Source organism: Tachypleus tridentatus, chromosome 3 (assembly GCF_004210375.1).
Source record: "Tachypleus tridentatus isolate NWPU-2018 chromosome 3, ASM421037v1, whole genome shotgun sequence".
NCBI lineage: Eukaryota > Metazoa > Arthropoda > Merostomata > Xiphosura > Limulidae > Tachypleus > Tachypleus tridentatus.
Window position 1 is genome coordinate 90,440,632 of NC_134827.1, and position 21,103 is coordinate 90,461,734.

Here is a 21,103-nt window from a genome sequence, read left to right on the forward strand (position 1 = left end):
AAGTTTAAATATTCCCAGTCAGTCTATGGGTATTTCAGCCTGTTTACAAGAAAATAAAATTTGACATTAATCATTCAATTAAACTAAAAAGTATATCACTGATATTTTTTCATCCATCAATACTTTACAAAAAGCTAATGAAAACTTTTCAATTTTGGTAGAATAGTATTAATTCTTGGTCAACTACCTAAAAATTATTTTTATAAAACACAAGATTATTCAAAGAATAATCTAATTACAGATAAATGTTGAAAGTATAACTAGAACAAAATATTCATTCACAACAGATACTTGTATGATAGATAATATTGGATGATTTAATGAACAAAGATCATCAAAACATGAGAAACTTGAACAAATAACACAGCATCACCAAACATGATACTTCACTCTTGAAATTTATTGTACAAGCATAACTTGCATAAGCAGATATACATGTAATAAACACAAAGCTAATTAGATTACCTTGTGCAACTGCAAAAATGATATTATTTAATAAAATATTAGGAATATTAACATTTTTCCAAACTAAAAACCTATTTCTAATAATACTTACATTTACTGATAATACAGGCATTTTTCAACATTGGCTTTGCCTATCAAATCATTTGTCTTGTATGCTTCAGTCTTTTATATACCACTTATATGCCCTTTGATAATATCTAATTTGCAAATTTCTCCATCCTCATTAATATGTCCTAGCATCTTACTTAGCTAATTTAATCACTTTTTTGAGACTTATATCAAATCTTAGTGGGGAGCAGAGTATCAGAGTGTTAGCAGATGCAAGAATTATTGGAAATATATATTTTTCAGTTTAGGAAAGTATTAATTTTCAAAACATACATACCATCTGCTGGCAATACAGCTTAAATCTGAAACTGAGAAGGTGGAGGAGCTGATGTGGGCATGATTCACACAGAAAGCATCTGCATAGAACAGTGATGTACCAAGATAAAAGTGGTACACGAGTGGGGAAACGACACTACATTCAGAACATGTATGGTCTGAACCAGGAACTGAGTTCCTGTATCAAGTGTGGAAGAGTATATGAGTAACCATTAAAGACCAGCCCCAAACACATCATCAAGGTTTCATTACTTCAGATTAGAATCAAGGTGTCTAGATTCCTATATCTCACTTTGGTGGCTAAGGCTATTGGATCCAAACCTGTAGCTGACTAGAAAGTAAGAAACACTGAAGTGGACAAATTTTCTCCTCCACCTGAATAAATCCAAAAGGCAACACCCAAGGCTTGGCCAAAATGATGGGATCATGTATGCCATACTCAACCAAAGGAACAAAACACATCTAGTCAGGAATTATGAACACTTGTCTTCACTCTCCAACTGAATGAAGAAGGAGTATCCCACTTGCACCTGGAAGTATGGAGAGGATGAGGAACCTTTACTCAACCAATAGCCTAAAACCACTTTGCAGTTGGGATTATGAGGAGATAGTGGATCTCTTTTCACGAATAATATACAAAACCAACACTGATCAAATATTCCTGTGACTGGAAACTGGGTATGATAAGAGCTCCCTAGCTCTACTAGTAGAATCTGGGTGGGGTGGGGGGTAATGCATGTTGAAAAGTCCTGAGGAACAATATCCTGATAGCAGAACAATTGTTAAACTAAGTTTCCTAAATTTCCAAAAGCAAACCAACCTTGATATATTCAATCCAATGGTAAGCAGGGACAGGAAGAATACCCTTTAGCTTTACTCATGATAGTCTATTAGTGGCAGTTCATGATAATGTAGTAATATCATCTGGTAAATGCCAGATGGTCTACAAATGTCATTTCTACAAAGCCTGTCATAAGCAATGGTAGGAATAATCAATTCAGTTGCTGGTGCAGAACTGGAGTGAGAGAAGCCCATCTGATTAGGCAACACTCATCACAAAGTGGGTTCTAGTGAAAGCGAGATGTAAGGGGCCCTGGAAAAACAAAGAAAGAGACAAGATTGGACAAAAGTACCCCTCCTCCTTATAATCCAGAAGAAGTTATGGCCATGGGTTAAGGAAAAACACCCAGCAGAAAGTTGCTAGAGCATGTAAAAAATATGAGAGAAAAGCGTTGGAAGAAATCTAAATTCTGGCCCATAAAACGTTCTGAACTGGATAAATGAAATGGCCAGCAAAAACAAAATGTGCTGAATCTGTTGAAATGCAATTCAAAAGATATCTCACTTCTAAAGACCAAAATATGTAATATGGACATTTGGGAATCCACCTCTAAGGAAATGGGGAAAATAACTGAAAACTGAAAATTCCCAATGAAAACATAGATAAGATGTTCACTACAAAATGAGGTAAAGTGGTTCACATAATGCTTACAAGATTGACAGGCCAAAACAAATGATTAAATTACAACTGATTGCAGGTGTGGAAAATTAATGGCAAAAGAATTGCAGAGATGGAAGTACCCCCTTTCCTAGCTACCAAAGATTCAGAAAGGGCCTATAAGGATACAGCAGGAACTAAGGGAAAAGAGAAAGTCCTACAGACAGCAAAATAACTCCAACTTATGATGTGTCAGTAGCCAAAATAATATACTTCCACCAGGAGACATAAAATCAAGGCAAGCAAACAGACAAAGAGAATACAAGGTCTGTTTATCCCTTCATGTAATAAAACAGTAAATCTCCCAGCCTGAACCAGAAAAATCAGGAAGGAGGAGAAACTAAGTTGTCTCATTCTCCACATTAAGGGAGTAATAGACTCAAAGGGGACAATTAAAGGTCCCTTCAATCTCATAAGTCCAAATGAGTAATGGAGTAAGATCCAAACTGATTTTGTGAGAAGCCAATGTATTAGAGGAAAGTGTCAAGAAATAGAATTCAAATTCTCCTCAGGTTCAACAAAAAAAGGCAACTTCAGAAGACAGGAGAAAATACCCCAGGCTATATGAACATCTCCATCTCTCAGTGGATAAAACTGTAGAAAGATGCTGGATAACAAAAGGGGAATAAGGGAGGTTGGATAAGCTGCCTTGCTGACAACAGTAATATGGAAATTCATAGCCATAAATATCATGCCTAATTTAGTTTTTCTTTTAAAAGATATATATATATATTTATAATTACACTGAAATCCACAAGGTGGCATGAAAATTGCAATCCATAACAGGACAACACTAAACATTTCATTAGAGAAAAATGCTTTGTTGAGAAAAGTGATTATATTATCTATATCATACCAAGTTGGGGGGGGGGGGCACTGACAAGGGTGGATAAAATTGCAAATTAGATGTCACCAAGATAATTTAACTGGGGTATGAAAGATTAGAGCATGTGAGACCAATGTTTAGACAGACAAAGTTAGAGAATAGATATATTGTCAGTAGATGGTAAGCATGTTTTGGAATTATTTTACTTTTTGTATCAAGGCTGTGATATATTTTATGTTGAAAAAAAAACCAGCAAAGAAACATTTACCATAATTCCTAAGAAGGGCTTCAGCAGTAAACAATGGAACATGAAGCATGTCAGCTGTCTCAACTAGTAGCTGGTCTTTTGCTTCCTGAAGATCTTGCTGTCGTAAACCAGTATAGTCCTGCAAAACCCAAAACCAACATCTCCAGATCAAGATGTCATTAATATTAAATCACTTATGCAACAGTTTCTGGTAGGCTGTTGTAATTCATTATAGTCCTGCAACAACCAAAACTGAACAAATTATCATTTACAGCAAACCATCTACTGAGCAATATTTCGTTTAAAGTTTGTATGTTCAAAGTTGGTTTTACCATTATCATCACTTTATTCACCTATCCTAACCCAAGTTACAGAAGCAGGTGAAGTTATATTAATATCTACAAGGAAGTATGTATCTGTAATTTGTTTTTAATATAATTTAAGAGAGATATCATATCACCATTTTTCTTTGGAAAATAGCTCTCACTGACAGTTCTCAATAATTGTAATAACTCAATTATTGCACACTGGAAACTGACATATGCAATATTCTTTAAAAACATCAGTAAAAATTAAAGTTTTGTTGCCAGTTTCAAAACTAGCAATTGTCAGAAAAATGTAGTTGCTATTTAATTTATTTAGGTAAACTAACATAAAATAAGTTGAAAGGCATGATTAAAATGAAAAAAAAAGTAAAAAATATGTTTGCATGACAATATAAAGATACAAAAAAAAATTAATACTTTACTTTAAAACCCATAGAAGCAAAAACAAAAAAATGATTGTTTATCAAATAAACACAATTTTTTATAATGATATTTTTAGGTAATCATTTGTAATTTAAAGTTTTACTTTGAGTTTTTACTTGAAATTAGCAACCAAAGAAATCTAGACCACACTTTCACTCAAAAGGGAATAAATTGTAACAGTTTATTTCACTATGGTGCATTTCTTGGAGATTCCCTAATGATATAGTAAAACTCCTAAGATATACTTACTTGCATGGGAAATTTGTCTAATTTGCATAAAACCAATATGGCCACCAAATATCTATATATTGTTAAATATTGACCTAGAGGACACATTTTCACAATTTAAGATTCTAAAATAGGATTTCTCAATGTGGAGAATCACATGGAAGCTATCTGAATTTGACTGGGTGAAAGGTTCATTAGCATAATTCCAATATTGCTGCCAAATCCTCATGTACTACAACAGAATTACTTCCATAACACAGTTTTCTTTAAATTTAGGTACTTAAATGGCACTTCTGAAGAACAATGTGTATAAGAGGAATAGAACACTATTCATGGATAACAAGGTAATTTGCTTCTAGCATACTCCACAGCTGTATGCACAGTCAGTAAGTCAGCATTACACCTTTCATGATCAGTGGTACAACAAGCTATGTCTAGGTTGTCACTGAGATGATGGATAAAGTGGTGTTTGTCTGTTATGTTGTTGAAGAATTCCTCCCCCTCGACTGAATTACTATTCCCCATGCAAAGTTCACTATCATACTTACACATCAACCTTTTCTTCTAAGGTGTGCAACATCATTTATTGTGGGAACCTCTTTGTAGCTGTCATAGATGATGAAAGTCCCTACCATATTTCTGTTTCACATATCTAATGTACATACCACACATGCACTGACACATGACAAACTGCTAAGCCATGGAAGACGATGAAGCAGAGAACCACCATCAACAATATACTGGACACTGCCTTCCACCAAGCGTCAGCAAGGGCTGCCTTGTTTGAGTAAAGGGGAGAAATAATTGGATGCATTATGATATAGAACATTCTGTGAGAAGGTTTCTAAAAGTGCATCTTATGTTGAGGCACAAACTGTACCACCATAATTAGCTGTGGCTTGGTGCCACAACCTCCATGGGTTTCAGAGTAGAGAATGGTAGGGGAACTCAAAAAAATTGAAGCCAGATGAGTGATGAAGAATATCTTCCAACTCAGACTGATCAACCTGCAGCATCATTAAAAGTGCTTGATGTTATAAAGTATTTCTGCAAGCAAGATTGCAAATGTAGGAGGTGTACTTGTTGAAAACATGGGCTGTCTTGCATTGCTATCTACAGAGAATGTCATGGGACAAGTTGTACAAATGCAGCAGGGGCTAGACTTCAGTAATGACCATGATCAGGATACAGACATTTAGAGCAGAGTAATGCTCACCATAAAACCTAACCCCAGTGATTCTTGAAATACAGGTTTGTTATACAAGTGCATACTTACCAAATTATCACTGTATATCAGTTTGTTATTTAACAGAAAAAGTCTGTGAAATGTATTTTGTTACAGGCTAAACGAAGGACAACATTTTGTTCGAACTGGGACATGTTTATTGTATGATAATCAGTAAAACATTCACTTTGTTATGACTACTTTGTCATTACTATTTAGTAATAAATAAATTAGGATAAAAAATCCATTTCAAATACTTTATTCATGTAAGTTATTGCATTAGTTTACAGCTTCAATTTAAAGGGGGAGAAAAAAGGTATTTCATACAATCTTTCATTCACTTTTGAATTTTGACATCTTTTTGTGTGATTTACAGGTAGGAATCTGATTATATGTCTACATTTGACAGCCATACTGGATTTATACAAATTACTTTGTAATCCATGAACAGTGTTACATTCCTCCTATACATCTTAATCTTACAAGCTTCCATTTAAGTACCCCAATTTAAAGAAAACTGTAATATTGAAGTAATTTCATTGCAACAGATTAGTACTAGGGAGATATATCAGAATTATACTCAAAAGGCTTTCATCCATGTAAATTCAAATAGTTTTCATGTGATTAACCATATCTAGAAACCCAATTTCAGAAGTTTATGTTGTGAAAATATGTCTTCTAAAAGTAATGGTATTAAAATATATAGATATTTGGTGGCCATATAAGTTAACTTTTTTAACCTGAAGATGACCTAAGCAGGTCAAAACGTTGTTCTCTACTTTATTTTAATAAAAGTTTTAATACCTATAAACAGCCATCTTGAGATACATGCAAGTTTCATGCAAATTAAGCATATTTCCTGTCCCACAGCTTTTAGGACTTTTATTATGCTATTCAAACCTAAAAAAATTCACTATGGTGAAATAAATTATGCTGTAATTTGTTCCCTTTACAACCTTAATTTACTTGGACTATCCTGGGCTTACTATTAGTGACAGTAATAAACAGAGATTACTTTAGACAATTTTCATTTGAACCACTGTACTGAAAACATACTTATAAATCCTCTCTTACTATGTTATCAAATCTTGGATTATTATAAACTCTACAGGAATGTTCGGCTATTGTGCTGCATGATCTTATTTGCTATCAATGGAGTCTCATAAACAGTCTAATGGTAGAAGCAGTGTTTACTGCTTTTTGTTTATCAAGTTTCTATTTCAGCTGCTAACACTAAAATAAACATAAAAACTGTGTAATAAAATTAGAAGTAGAAACTCTCAGGAGAAACACTTTGGAACTTCACAGCCAATACTCAAGGGGGTAGGACAGTATTAATTACTTTATTTCACTTTTTTAACCTTTAGTTTTAATGGTGGTTATGAGGTGGGTCAAATTGACCAACCCTTTAAAGAGCTGGGGTAAGGAAATTAACAGTTTAATTATAAAGATATTCTGAAAAAAAACACAATTGATATTTATTTAGGATGTTCCCGAGATTAGACAAATGAAATTTGAGGGTTTTCAGCAAAAGCATTTTTAATCTCCACATGAAAATCACTTTGCACTCAGAGCAGTCAATACTCTGACTCCATTTATTTACAAACAAAGTTTCAGTAAAAATACTTAATTTCAAGTTCCAAGTTATGCCCACAAGAGATTTATAATATTTAGTAATAGTTTTGAACATTTCATTACAATGCAAATACCATGTTCAATGTTATAATATTTTTGGGTGTTGCTGGCTCTAAGGAGATGTTATTACCTTGAAAATGAATTTGGAATATAGGTGGAGTTGTATGCATAAATGGCAGATGGCTTTTAATTATAATGAATGCAAGTTAATGCATGTAGGATATCATTATTGGTATTATTAGTATTATTGTAATGGGAGTAACCTCAACTGTGTTATGGAAAAAAAATTGTTGGTGTTCTAATTAATCAGTCTCTTAAGCCATCCATGTAAGGTGCTGTTGATAAATGGAGGAAGAAATAGGATTTCAGGTTGCATCTACAAAAATATTGTATATAAGTCTGAAGAGGTTATATAACATCATTGTATAGATCATTGGGTAGCCACATTCGGAATACTGTATTTAGTCTTGGGCTCTTTACCTCAGAAATGACAATGAATTTTTGAAAAGGGTTCAGAAAAGGGTTACTAATATACAATGCCTAGGAGAGAAAGGTTGTCAAATAAGGATAGATTAAGATTTCTGAGCTTGTCTTCTCTTTAAAAAAAGCAGAGTTAAAGGGGATTTAATAGAGGTGTTTAAGACTGTAAAGGAATTGAAAGCATTGACCTATCATATTTTTTTCATACTTAATGGTGAGATTAGTAAGTCTAGGGAACACAGGCATAAAATTTATCAGGGAAGAAGTTACCTTCTGCTAAGATAGATTTATTTTTCTAAAACAGTGGTTGGTCCTTGGAATAGGAAGCCTTTGGATGTGGTGGATGCAATTAATTTAAGGGAATTTAATTAAATAATAAGGGCTGGCTTTCAGAGCTTTTTTTTAAATAAGGGTTTACTTTAATTTTGTGGATAAGACAGCCAAAAAGGATCAAAAGGCCTTTTATTGTCATTTTATGTTATGTTGCATTTTTTCATTCTTTATGAGACAATGTTTTATTCTATAAAAACCATTAAACATAAGACTGAATGAAATTTACCTCAAGGTTTTCATAGCAAAAATCATTTTCTAGAGCTGTACAACCAGAATCTGTCTGAAAAAAAAAGAAACAAACAAATGTAGTAAAAAAAAGTGTTTGTTAGAAACAAAGAATAGTACAATATTCAGCTTATGATAAACAATCACAAAAAGTTACCATATTCCTCACCTGAAAATCTATTTCTGACAAATATCTCTGCACATAGTCAATTATCTTCTTTGTGCATTTGCCAAAGAGATATGTATTTCACTAGCTCTGAGGCAACTCCCACCTAATTTCTTGTGACCTTCATGATGTAATAATTTAGTAAAGCCCTCTACCAAAGGAAGACATATGTCTATACATAATAACTTTTCTCATACAGTTGCACTCAAGAAATTCATACTTTAGTGAGGCTAGGAATACAAAGATGCACCAGAAGTGGAGAGGATGCAAGGAAATGTGTATGAGAGGTGAGTATCTATTAAAAATACATTTTCAGGTAAAGAAAATTTTCACTTCCACAATGATACCACACCTCTCCACAACAGCCACAAGAGAAGGACACAGGTGTATAGCCACTGTCTTCCCACTTCCAACCATACTGCTATTTAATCCTTAAACAGCAATCACTATCAATTGATGTTTCCTGTAAAAAGGCGGCTATCATCAACTGATAATTTAATGCTGAAAGGGTAAGCATGTTTGGTGGGAAGGGAATATGAACCCAGAATTCTCAGATTGCAAGTCAAGTGCCCAAAAGAAGATGGTGCAAGAAACAACCACAGAATAGTCATCTGAAGAGCAATAATAATAAATGTGAAGGAGGAGAAAACAAGCCAAGACAAAAAGATGGTAGAAAAGGCAGAAAGATAATGACCTAAATGGGCATGCACCAGATCATATAAACTCTATTAAAGTCGCAAGCATTTGAGCATGGTGAAAATGAAAGTAGGTGCAGAACAAAATGGAAAGAACATGGGGAAAAACCCTCATGGTACCAGAAAAGGAGAAAAGCTATGGACAAGACTTCCTGATAATTACTAGAGGTACAAACCAAGAGCCCATGATGAACAGTCAAAAAGAAAAAAAGTGTCCAAAGGATGACTGCCAAGAGGAAATGGATGGCACAAAGATAGATAGCAAAACACTTGTCAAATTCTATGATAGGAAGAGGTGGTAGAAAGACAAGAATGTGACAAGAGAAGTGATATAAAAGTGAAAAGTCTAGTGCAAAGGGTGACAGACTGGGCAACTTCCATGCACACAGGAGAGGAAAAACAGTTCTTGAAGAAGGAGGAATGCATGAGAGTAAAGCATAAGTGAAAAAGGGGAAGAATGAAAAAGGAGTCCATTTTCCAATGGACCAAGGGTAAGCTGAGCCAAGAGCCATCAATAATCGGACTCAAAAAGTGTGTGTAAAGGTTAGGACTGCAGGTGCGTAGTGGAATGAATGCATGAAAAAAGGGAGGACTATGCCACAACAGAGGAAGCCCAAAAATGTGACAGGTAACAGATGTACCCAACAAAGGTAATATCACTCAATCAACAGAATGTAGATTGGCCAAGTTGGGTGGTCTGCCATCTGGATATGAATTTTTGGCAAATGATAGGCAAGAAGATCAACCTGATGTGAATGGGCCCAAAGTTATATGATAAATACCTTAAGGTAAAAGGAGCTGGAACATCATATTCATGGATGATTGATGTAAGAAATGGCAATGCAAGAGACTGAGTGAAACAAAACCAAGTGATCCACAAGCAGGAGCAGAAATAGGAACATGTCCAAAGAATAGAGAAAGGATCAATAATTCCAGAATCAAATCATCAGAAGTCCTGTCCTAAACAGACAGAGAAGCATAAAAAAAGGGAGAGATCCTGTGTGAGAGGTGGCAAGCAAATTCAGGAAATGGTACAAGTATAGTTTAAGCACAGTACCTCAAGGAGATGGTTACAATGGGGAAGAAAGACACCATCAATGAAAACCATAGGTCCATAAGGGAAAGAGTTGGAGAAAACATTATGCTTTTCCCCAAATGAATGAGATATACAGAAGCCAGTCTCCAAGAGCAAAATATTATTTTGCATAATAAGAGAATGAGAAGTGTAAAACCTGGTGTCAGATACGTCACAGCTTGCAGGCAAAAAAGGCTGAGCTCAGTTTAGACAAGATAAGAAAAGATCAAAAGTACCAAACACTTAATGGGTGTGAGAAAGGATATAGACCCTAGAACAAATCTCCACAACTGAATAGCCACAGGAATGAAAGGGAGACAGGAGAAGAGGAAACATTCAAGAAAGAAATAACAGAATAATTCAGCAAGGAATGCTAGTCCCAGCCTGTCAATATGGCAAGCAAAGACCTACATTATGACAAAGAATATAAGAGAGGGTGAAACTGAGTTAAAGGGAAGAAGAAAGATTTGGTAAACATAAAAATGAAGAACAGAAAGGAAAGGGAGTATGGGTAAAAAAGATGTGTGGGAAGGTGTCCAACACATTAACTATTGTCAACTACTAACCAGTTGAAAAAGAAACTGTGGATTAGTTAGAGGTAGATGAAAAGGAAAAGGAAGGAGGAATGAGGAAACAGACTAAGATGGAGAAACTAAAAACAACTGTGGAAGAAAGTAATATCAAGAGCAGGATAAAAGTGAGGTGCTCAAAGAATTGTACACCTCATAAGATGAATGATTAATTAGGTATAATGAAAGGAAGAAATGAAAATAAAAAAGAGAAAAACCTAAAATTCAGAATGGGAAGGTGAAAAAGTTTTCGTTTTTCATTTTGTGCAAAGCTACACAAGGGCTATCTGAACTAGATGTCCCTAATTTAGCAGTGTATGACTATACAGAAGGCAGGTAGTCATCACCACCTACTGCTAACTCATGGGTTACTCTTTTACCAACAGATAATGAAATTGGCTGTCAAATTATAACACCTCCATGACTGAAATGGTGAGCATGTTTGGTGTGAAGAGGAATTAAACCCACAATCTCAGATTATGAGTCAAGCTCCCTAACCACCAGGTTATGGTGGGCCACAGGTACAAAAGAGAAAGATCTAGATGAGAAATAAAAAGTAACAGGCAAGATCATGAAAGAGGAAATCGGGAGCAGCAATCTTATGACAACAGTCCACATCATCAGGTGGAAAGGAACACCACAGAAGACATCTGGGTGAAGAAACTGAGTCAGAGAAAAAAGAAGTATAGAAGGAGAAGGAAGGGTAAAAAGAGGAAATTAACCTACTGGCAGAGACAAGAATATGGTGGGATAGAGCAGAAGATGTGGAAGAGTACAAATAAAGAAGAGAACAAATACATAAAGAAGGATTAAAAAATGCATAAGATAAAATGTAGAGACAGAAGAGGGAAACGGAAAGGTAGAGAGCAAAAAGACAAAAAAAATATGTGAACGGGGAACTAGAAAGTGAAATAGAAAATAAAGAGGTTGACCTCCAAGTTGAACAGGTAAATACAAACAACATAGAATCAAGAAATGTGAAGAAAGTCTACATATTAAGAGGAGTCACAAACAAGAAGGAAATGAGACATTCAGCCATGAAAAAGGTGCTATTAGATAAAGGAGACAGTAGGAAACCTAAAAACAAGCAAGGAGAAAAGACAAGATAAACCCAAGAATCTTGGGTCAGAAAATGAGAAAAGGAAAAGGAATACACAACACAGGGAAAAAGAGATGGAAAAGGAATGTGCTTGAGAAAGAAATCCAGAAAGAGACTATAATTTTCCGTTTGTAAAATTACAGTCTACTATGACTGTATCTATTATATTATGACCATCACCTGATTGAATTGGGTAATAAATGTTTTCCACATCAGGAGAAAGAAATATAGCTGAAGAAATGAGAGTCAAGGTGCAATATAACATGTTAAACAATAGATGTAATGACCTTGATGAGCTTCCAAAAGCCATAGCAAAAAGAAGGCATAAGTGTGATCAACATCCTAAACTCAAGACTAAATATAAGTCACCGTTACTTGCAAATTCATGATAAAAATTAAAGATTTTAAAACAAATTCCCTAGAAAACGAAAATCAAAATTTTGTTGATTCTGTAAATCTCAATAAATTGAACATAGATGAGAAATTTAAACACATCAATGCTAGATGAATTTATTGAGTGCAATTGCAGAGTGGAGTTATTTTACACAAAAGTGTGTCATCCTCCTATTGGAAAAAGGCAGACAGGAAAAGAGGAAGGAAAACAAATTCTGCTCAAGATTTAACAGTATCATAATTTTCCCCATAAACAGAAAGGTTAAGAAAAGGGGCAAGGGAGAGGTCTCTTAAAAAGGAGAAGGGAATACAGGGAGGGACAGAAGGATATTCTTTACTATTAACAGAGAAACTAAGTGAGCAGTATAAACCATGGTGGAAAGGAAAAGCAAAGACAAATTGTTAATAACGTCACCTAGGCGTCAATGAGGTGGTGGTGGTGGATTTAATGTTTTATGGCACAAAGCAGCTAGGCTATCTGCGACAAACATCCAGTAAAAAATTAAAAATAAATTAAATGTAGTAAAATACAGAAAAGGAAATGAAGGTAAAACAAAACATCACTGAAAAACAGAAAAAGCATAAAACCAATGTTGACACCTAGTTTACAATGGTAAGAGAGAAAGCAGAGTAAGAGAAGTTATAAGGTATTTACTCTAGCAAAATGGTAATGATCACAACCCACCAGGAAGACTAACAGGTAAGTTCAAGAACCACCGTCAGTCACCTGAAGTTGGTCTTTCCAGTCCTGGTTCCGGGTTATGTGTCACAGCAGCCATTATCAAAATGTAAAATAATAGAAGTTTTAAAAGACATATAGCAAAATCATAATAATGAGTAGCCAAATGTCCAGTAAAAAAGTAAAAGTAAAGTAAATGTAGTAAAATTTGTAAAAGTAAACGAAGGTAAAAACAAAACAGCAATTAAAAACAGAAAATTGCATAAAACCGATGTTGACATCCAATCTATAAAGTTGTAAAGAACTTCTGTAGCAGAATGGTAACGATCACAATCCACTAGGAAGACTAACAGGCAAGTACCAGAACCACCGTCAGTCACCTGAAGTTGGTCTTTCCAGTCCTGGTTCCGGGTTGTGTGTCATTATGGCCAGTACTAAAGGGTAAAATAATAAAAGTTTAAAAAACATGCAGCAACATTGGAATAACAACTCGCCAGGACGACTAACGGGTAGTTCAAACAGTAGCGTTAGTCACCTGAAGTTGGCCTTTCCAGTCCTGGTGTCGAGTTATTTAATGTTCTGGCCATTTTTCAATGTCAAATTGAACTAGAGAGAATGAAACTGTGAAAGGGAACCACAATTAAAAAGATGTAATGAATAAATATCCAACATTTAAATGAGATTAAAAGGATTAATGGCCATTAAAAAACTAAAAACTTTATCAAGGTGGACAGTGTCACCATTACCAATAACACTGTCCAATATTACAGATAAATCCTGGGAAAAAACATGTTTAAAATATTACTGTCGTTGAGAATCGTAACGATGGCAAGAAAGTAAAATGTGGCTGATAGTGATTTGAGTGTTACACAAACTACACACTGGTGCATCAATTCCAGATAAAAGAAAACGATGAGTTAAAAAAACTGTGACCAATGCGTAGTCTAGTTAGAACAACTTCCTCCTTCTGAACCTTACGGAAGCTACATGGCCAAAGCCCAATATAGGGTTTTATTTGAAAAAGCTTGTTGTCGCGTTGCTCACTCCAAGTGGACTGCCAGCTGGCACGGAGCCGAGCCTTGAATACAAGACCATAGTCCATGTACGGAATAGGCACAGTGGTGATAGTGCCGGAGCATATAGATTTAGCTGCCATGTCTGCAAGCTCGTTCCCGTGAATACCAACATGGCCTGGTATCCAGAAAAACTGGATAGAAGTAGCAGTTAATGAGAAATGGGCCAGTCGGTTTTGAATATCAGTGAGAACAGGGTGTGAACCAACATGTAGCGATTCCAGGGCCAGTATAGAACTAAGTGAGTCAGTATAAATAGTGCAGTTGGAGTATTGCTCAGCTTCAATATGATCCAGGGCAAGAGATATGGCATACAGTTCAGCAGTGAACACAGAGAAGCTGTAGAGGGGATTCTGCGTGCAACCACTGAACTGCAGCAAACCATAGCAGAGCCCACTGAATTACCTGATTTGGAACCTTCTGTATAAATGGGAAAGGAATGATTGTTTGAAAGATGTTCATTAAATAAATGATGGCACTTCCAATCTGGAGTATCTACCTTTTTCAGATGACTGAAAGAAAGGTCACAATTGAGGACTGTAGTAAGCCATGGTGGGATGGGCTGACCTGTGGAATCTGCAATGTTATCCAAGGACAGACCCAAGTCATCCAATTGCACCTGGATGCAAAGGCCAAACGGAGCAATGGCAGATCGTCTGTTCTGAAAAATTACAGCCCACCGAGGAAGGAAAACACATCCCCAGGTGGGATGCTTTGGTAAGGAACAAAGTTTTGAAGAATATAGTAAAGATAGTTGCAAGCAGAGAAGGTGCAGAGAAGGTTCATGAGATTCAACATATAAACTTTGAACTGGGGAGGAGTGGAATGCCCCAGTGCAGAGTCGAAGTCCTTGGTGATGAATGGGGTCTAGCATCTTTAAGGCCGAGGGTCTGGCAGAGCCACAGACCATTGATCCATTGTCAAGTTTTGATCGAATAAGAGCACGATATACCTTTAACATAGAATATCAATCTGCTATCTAACTGGTAGTAGAGAGGACATGGAGAATGTTCAGTGCTCTTGTGCATTTGACCCATAGCTGCTTTAAGTGTGGTATAAAGGTCAGCTTAAGGTCAAAGATAAGTCCCAAGAACCACTAGCAGCGAAACTTCACTGATATGAAGTTCAGGATCAGGGTGTATACCCTGTTGGTGGCAAAAGTGCATGCAAACGGTTTTAGCAAGAGAGAAATTAAAGCCGTTCGCCATAGTCCACTTCAGTACACGATTGAGGGCAGTTTGTAGTTGCCGTTCAATATATCTCATGTTCGATGACTGACATAAGATGTGAAAGTCATCGATATACAGCCCATTCGCAATAGTGAGAGGAAGTTGTTCAGTGATGGCACCTATCTTTACACTGAAAAGTGTGACACTCAAAACACAACCATGAGGGACTCCAAGTTCCTGTACAAAATAACGGGAAAGTGTCGAACCCACACGAACTTGGAAACTCCTGTCCATTAAAAATTTTTTAATAACCATGGGTAAATGGCCACGTAATGGCCATATGTGTGGAGGTCTCACAAAATGCCATACCTCCATGTTGTGTCATAAGCCTTCTCAATGTCAAAGAATATTGATACAAGATGTTGGTGTTTGAGAAAGGCTTCTCTGATTGACGTTTCAAGTCGAATTAGGTGGTCTGTGGTGGAGTGCTGTCGTCAGAACCCACACTGGGTGGGTGAGAGGAGGTTGTTTGATTCGAGGAACCAAACAAGATGAGCATTAACCATCCTCTCTAAAATCTTACAGAGACAGCTCATCAAAGCAATTGGACGGTAGTTTGAAGGAATCTTGGGATCTTTCCCTGGCTTAGAGAAAGGTAAAATAATAGCCTGGTGCTAGGCATCAGGAAAAACATTCTCCTGCCAGATCCGGTTAAAGACAATTAGAAGGACATCAAGAGAAGCAGGAGATAGATGGTGCAGCATGTCATGGTGTACATCATCAGGTCCAACAGATGTACTGCCAGACCGATGAAGGGCCACTTTCAGTTCCACCAGTTTAAAGGGATAATTATAGTAAAAAAGACAGTCAATTCTAAAGGAAAGAGGTGAATGCTCTGCCCAAGTCTTGATGGCCAAGAAGGTGGAGGAACAAGCAGAAGTGCTAGATACCTGGCAAAAGCATTGACCTAGAGTATGAGCGATGCTCCGGACATCAGCCACCTCCTGACCATCAGAGAGTAAGATCGAGAGGGGAACAGAATTGTAGTGCCCACTGACCTTTCAAATCCTGTCCCATATGACCTTGGAACTGGTGGTAGAAGATATGCTAGTTGTGAACTTAATCCAAGATTCCTTCTGGCTTTGACGTCTTACCCACCTAGCATGTGCACGGGCCTGTTAGAAAGCAATGCTGTTCGAAAGTGTGAGATATCTTCGAAAAGTATTCCAGACCCGTCTTTGAGCCTTCCGTGCTAAGTGGCAAGCTAGATTCCCCCATGGACGAGGATATCATGGAAAACGTGTCGAGGTTTTAGGAATACACTGAGCAGCCTGTTACAGCTGCCACACAGTCGTCTATTGATGGCTGTTCACGATTGCAGGATCAAGTTCTGCGAAAGCAGTGAAAGTGGACCAGTCTGCCTGATCCAGCTTTCACCGGGGCATGTGGGAAGGATGGCATCAACCACAGCCAGTCTCTCTCAAAAGTATAGGAAAATGATCACTGCCTAGCAGATAATTGTCAACCCTCCATGAAAAACGGGATAATAATGAAGGGGAGCAAACTGAGAGATCAACAGTGGTAAAGAACTGACTAGGTGCATGAAAATAAGTGGAAGAACCAGTATTGAAAAGAAAAAGATTGTGATCAGAGAGCATACACTCTACAGAGTGACCCCTCCCATCAATAACAGCACTTCCCCAGAGGGGATGGTGTCCATTAAAGTCCCCCAGAAGTAGAAAGGGAGATGGCAACTGTTCAACGAAAGCATTAAGGTCTGTTTGATCATATGTCTTTCCAGGAGACAGGTAGAGAGAACAAACAGTGATTGTATGACCCAAGGAAACACGGATGGCTACGGCCTTCAAGGGTGTGTTGAGTGACAAAGACAGGGTGGGCACATGCTGATCAACCAATAGCGCCACCCCTCCATGTACTCGTCCATCACACAGCCTGTCATTTCTGTACAGAGAAAACCGCTGAATGGTGACTGCATCAGCAGGTTTTAGAAATGTTTCTGGTAAGAAAAGACATACAGGATGGTAGGAAGCAATCAGTGTTTTGATATCATCGAGATTAGAACGTAAACCTTGACAGTTCCATTGTATCAAGGTGGCCATTTTTAATGACGGGTAGGCAAAGTGGCTGGAGAACCCTTCTGTTTACGACCTTTTTTTTTTTCCTTACTGTCCTTAGTCGGAGGAGGTCTATCAACCTCCATGAATCCTGCTCTGGGTCGATTGGACAGGTCTTTGTTATTGGAAGGGGATTCCAGTGACTGAGGACGTGAACAAATGATTGTTTTGCCTCCTGGGGTGGGAGAAAAAGATGTATCAGAAGAAATGCATGTATCTGAAACTGAAAGATGTGGATCTTGAGGTTTGTTGAAATGTATGGGAGGAACAGAGATGGGTGTGGAAGTCGATTCATCAACCTTTTTAACCATGGAAATCAAAAGCCTTTTTATTTGTTTTGAAAACGATTCTCTTGGAGGCACAGGGAGATCTGTCTGCACTCCCACTGTAGTTGTGGAATGAAGTACAGCAGCAATTGTTCGAGATGGAGTGGCAGGCAGCAATTTCCGAGCCTCAGAATAACTAATGTTATGAGTCGTTTTCAAACGCTGCACCTCTGTTTCCTCCAACCATTTCGGGCAAGAATGAAAGTAGGAAGGGTGAGAACCATTGCAGTTGACGCAATGTGGGTTCATGTCACATTCACAGGCATCGTGGTCCTTGCCACCGCAACAAGCACATGTCAGGGCACCACAACATGATGTCTTTGAGTGGCCGAACCTCTAACATTGGAAACATCGGAGAGGGTTTGGAATGTATGGCCGTACCCTGCAAATTAGATAACCTGCCTTGATGGTTGCAGGTGCACGTGATGATGTAAATGTCAAGACGAGGGTATTTGTTGGCAGTGTAACTTCATCTTTGCGAGTGGAGATGCGCCTCACTGCAGAAACTCCTTGAGTGGAGAAACCAGCAAGAATCTCTTACTCAGGGACATTCTTCAAATCCCTCTCAACAATAACTCCTCATGATGAATTCAAGGTAGCATAAGGGGTGACTATAATAGGTATATCCCCAATTGCCATTGAATTCAAAAAGAGTTCTCTGTGGTGAGTTGTGGATGTTTCAACTGATATGTCTCCAGATTGAAGCTTCTTTACTGACTTTGGAGAGCCAGCAAGACCCTCTAGTCCCTTCTGAATAAAAAATGGGGACAATTGCCCTAAAGGTATTTCTAAAAGAGAATGTAATATAAGAAAATGAGGTACAAGTGTTACAGATCTTGAAGATTGCTGCCCAGAGTCTTCAAGACATGGTTGCTTACCTATTGACTGTTTTTTCACTATTTTATTTAAATTTTTCGAATGAAGATCCATAAGAAAAAAGAAAAATTTCGGTATCCACTTACCCCACCCACCATGGAGCCCTACGAGGGGACGCACTACAATGTCATGCAAGGACAATGCAGCAACGCCAGAGTTTCGTGAGCACTATACCCAAACACCAGCATTAGGCACAGTGTCCACAATACCCATTGAGAACTTCCAACACTGGTACTTGGTTAACTCTAATCCAAGTGGATCAGCCGACTGAACCAAGGGGGGCCACCCAAAGGCTGCCCGTCTACAGAAATTCAAGGCCAAAGTGGTGTGTTAGGGTTGGACCCATCAACCACCAGGATCCTCTCCTCCCCTTCACGGGTCGCCACGCATGGCAAACGTGGGTGGATGTTTAGATCCCAGAGAAGGTAACCAGACAGAACAGAACCTTCCCTGGGAGGTCCCCTCACCATGTACAGGAATCCACACCGAGGGGGTCAATGAGGTGCTTCTGACATAATGTGCAGAGAGCAAAGGTAATGAGGTAAAGAACACAGGGTTAGGCAAAGGCAAGAAAATTGAGCAATGGAGAGTGATACTGTCCCTAACAGGTATACCCTCTAAACAGACAAGACAAACTTCAGAAATGAGAAGTTTGAATTATGATAAAGGATAAAGGCCACGATAAAGGAATATGGGAGGACGAGGAGGCATAAAGTCATGGAAGTGAAGCTGGCCTGAAAAAAAAGACATAGCATTGACATTAACATTAGAAGAATGAGAAAAACAAAAAGTTCATTAGGGTGAGAGCTGTGGCAGGATGGAATGGGAAGAGCCATAGAACATGAGAAAGAGAGACAGAACAGAGCATGTGTGTGTAATGTGAGAGAGAGGTTCCTAAAACATAAGCAAGAGTAGGAAATAAATGGCCAAAGTAATCTTCCTCATTATATTTCCTCTCAGAATGAGAAGAAAGAATCCCAGACAAATGAACAGGCTTCAAAACCCCCAGCTGCATAATGGTTGTACATAGGTTGTCATGTCATTCACATTTAACATGCTTTCAGTAATGAAGTTTGAAATTTTACTAGAATTATGATATTCCTCACTCAGATGTTGAGGTAACATGAACTTGAGAGTTCATATTTCTAAGATATAGATAAAATAAAGACACTTTAACAGGCTTCAAACTTTTGTAAATTATGAACATAAAACAAACGTTTTATTTGGGCAGTGTTGAAGAAAACCAACAAATATCACACGTGCAAAAGTTTAAAGGGAGCTAGTGCACAGAGAGGTTGGATCACCCTACTGTAGGTGGAGGGCTATTGCTATATAATTATATCATTATGACAAGCATTGAGAAATCTCATAACTTTACATGTGAGTCCCCTGAAAACTAGTGACACAAAAATCTCTAAGACTGAACCATGTGAATTACTGAGATTATGGCAAAAAGTAACATTAAAAGCAAAATTATCCAACTAATGAAACAATGTATTTTAACCTTTATGAAACATAAGAAAAGTATGTTTAATTAGTTATACTTATTGTCAGATTGGCCCTTAGTTTCATTCTATGTATGTAGCTTGATTGGAAGGGAAGTAATATTAAACCTTAATTCAACAAACAGTTTTGTGCCTGCCTTACTACAGTATGGCTAAATTATAGAAATATTTAACTATTTTATTTTACTTCAATTTATTTTTGTTATAATTTTCGGAAGTTTACATAACTTAAAGAAGGTAGACCATTAAAAAAACAATCAGAGTAACATTTATTTTGCACTGTCTGTGCTACAAAGAAACATTACTTGGACACTGTTTTAAAAACTAGTCCAACTGAACTGGTTATTTACATCCATCCAAAATAAGGTGCTACACAAACTAATGATTGTAGTAATAATAAACAACCATTCTTCTTGGACATATTTACAAAGGCAACTGCTTTCCCAGCACTTTACAAGTCAAAAAACAATTCTGTGATACTGAAATCAAAGAGCTCACTTTTCAAAAAATAATTACGCTTTTCAGTTTAAAAAAAACAACACTAAAATGAGAGGCACTAAAAACTCTTTTACCCATTTAGTTCCTTAGGTAGGATTGTACTCATAGCTTTAAATGTGATATTGCTGAATTAAATCCAATACGAGGAACTGTAGCAAATGATAACAGTTAAATGTCATATATCTTTATTTAGGTATGTTTGTGAATGTTGTTTTAAACAATTTTGTGCATATTTTGCAACATCTTTGCCAACAGGATGTAAATGGTTGTAAAATCCCACACTAGCTGTTATGTAGAACTTATACTTGTTTGAACATCCTACAGTCAATTTCTCAGGGATATGGGTCACAGTAAGTGAAGGGATGGTGTACAAGTTAGTATGAGCTGGGAATTTATCTCTCCTCAGATGTATTAAAAGGAAATTATCACTGATACACATAACTGAGAACTGCACAATAAAGCACTAAGATTTTGGACTGATTAACTGTTGTTTAGATACAATTTATTCTGCCTTTATTGAGAAGAAAATTCAGGTTCTTCTATGAACCAG

At 37.1% G+C, this 21,103-nt stretch overlaps 1 protein-coding gene across 10 annotated transcripts in view; it reads right to left on the reverse strand.

Annotated features, from left to right (window-relative positions):
• Nucleotides 1-21,103, reverse strand: part of LOC143247452 (ankyrin repeat and IBR domain-containing protein 1-like) — a 200,604-nt gene that overhangs the window by 126,232 nt on the left and 53,269 nt on the right. For all 10 annotated transcript variants that reach the window (XM_076495583.1, XM_076495584.1, XM_076495590.1 and 7 more), the window contains 2 exons: nt 8,297-8,350; nt 3,442-3,559 (listed from right to left, as the gene is read on the reverse strand). In XM_076495583.1, coding sequence (XP_076351698.1) covers nt 3,442-3,559; nt 8,297-8,350 — 172 coding nt within the window. The remainder of the gene's footprint in view (nt 1-3,441; nt 3,560-8,296; nt 8,351-21,103) is intronic.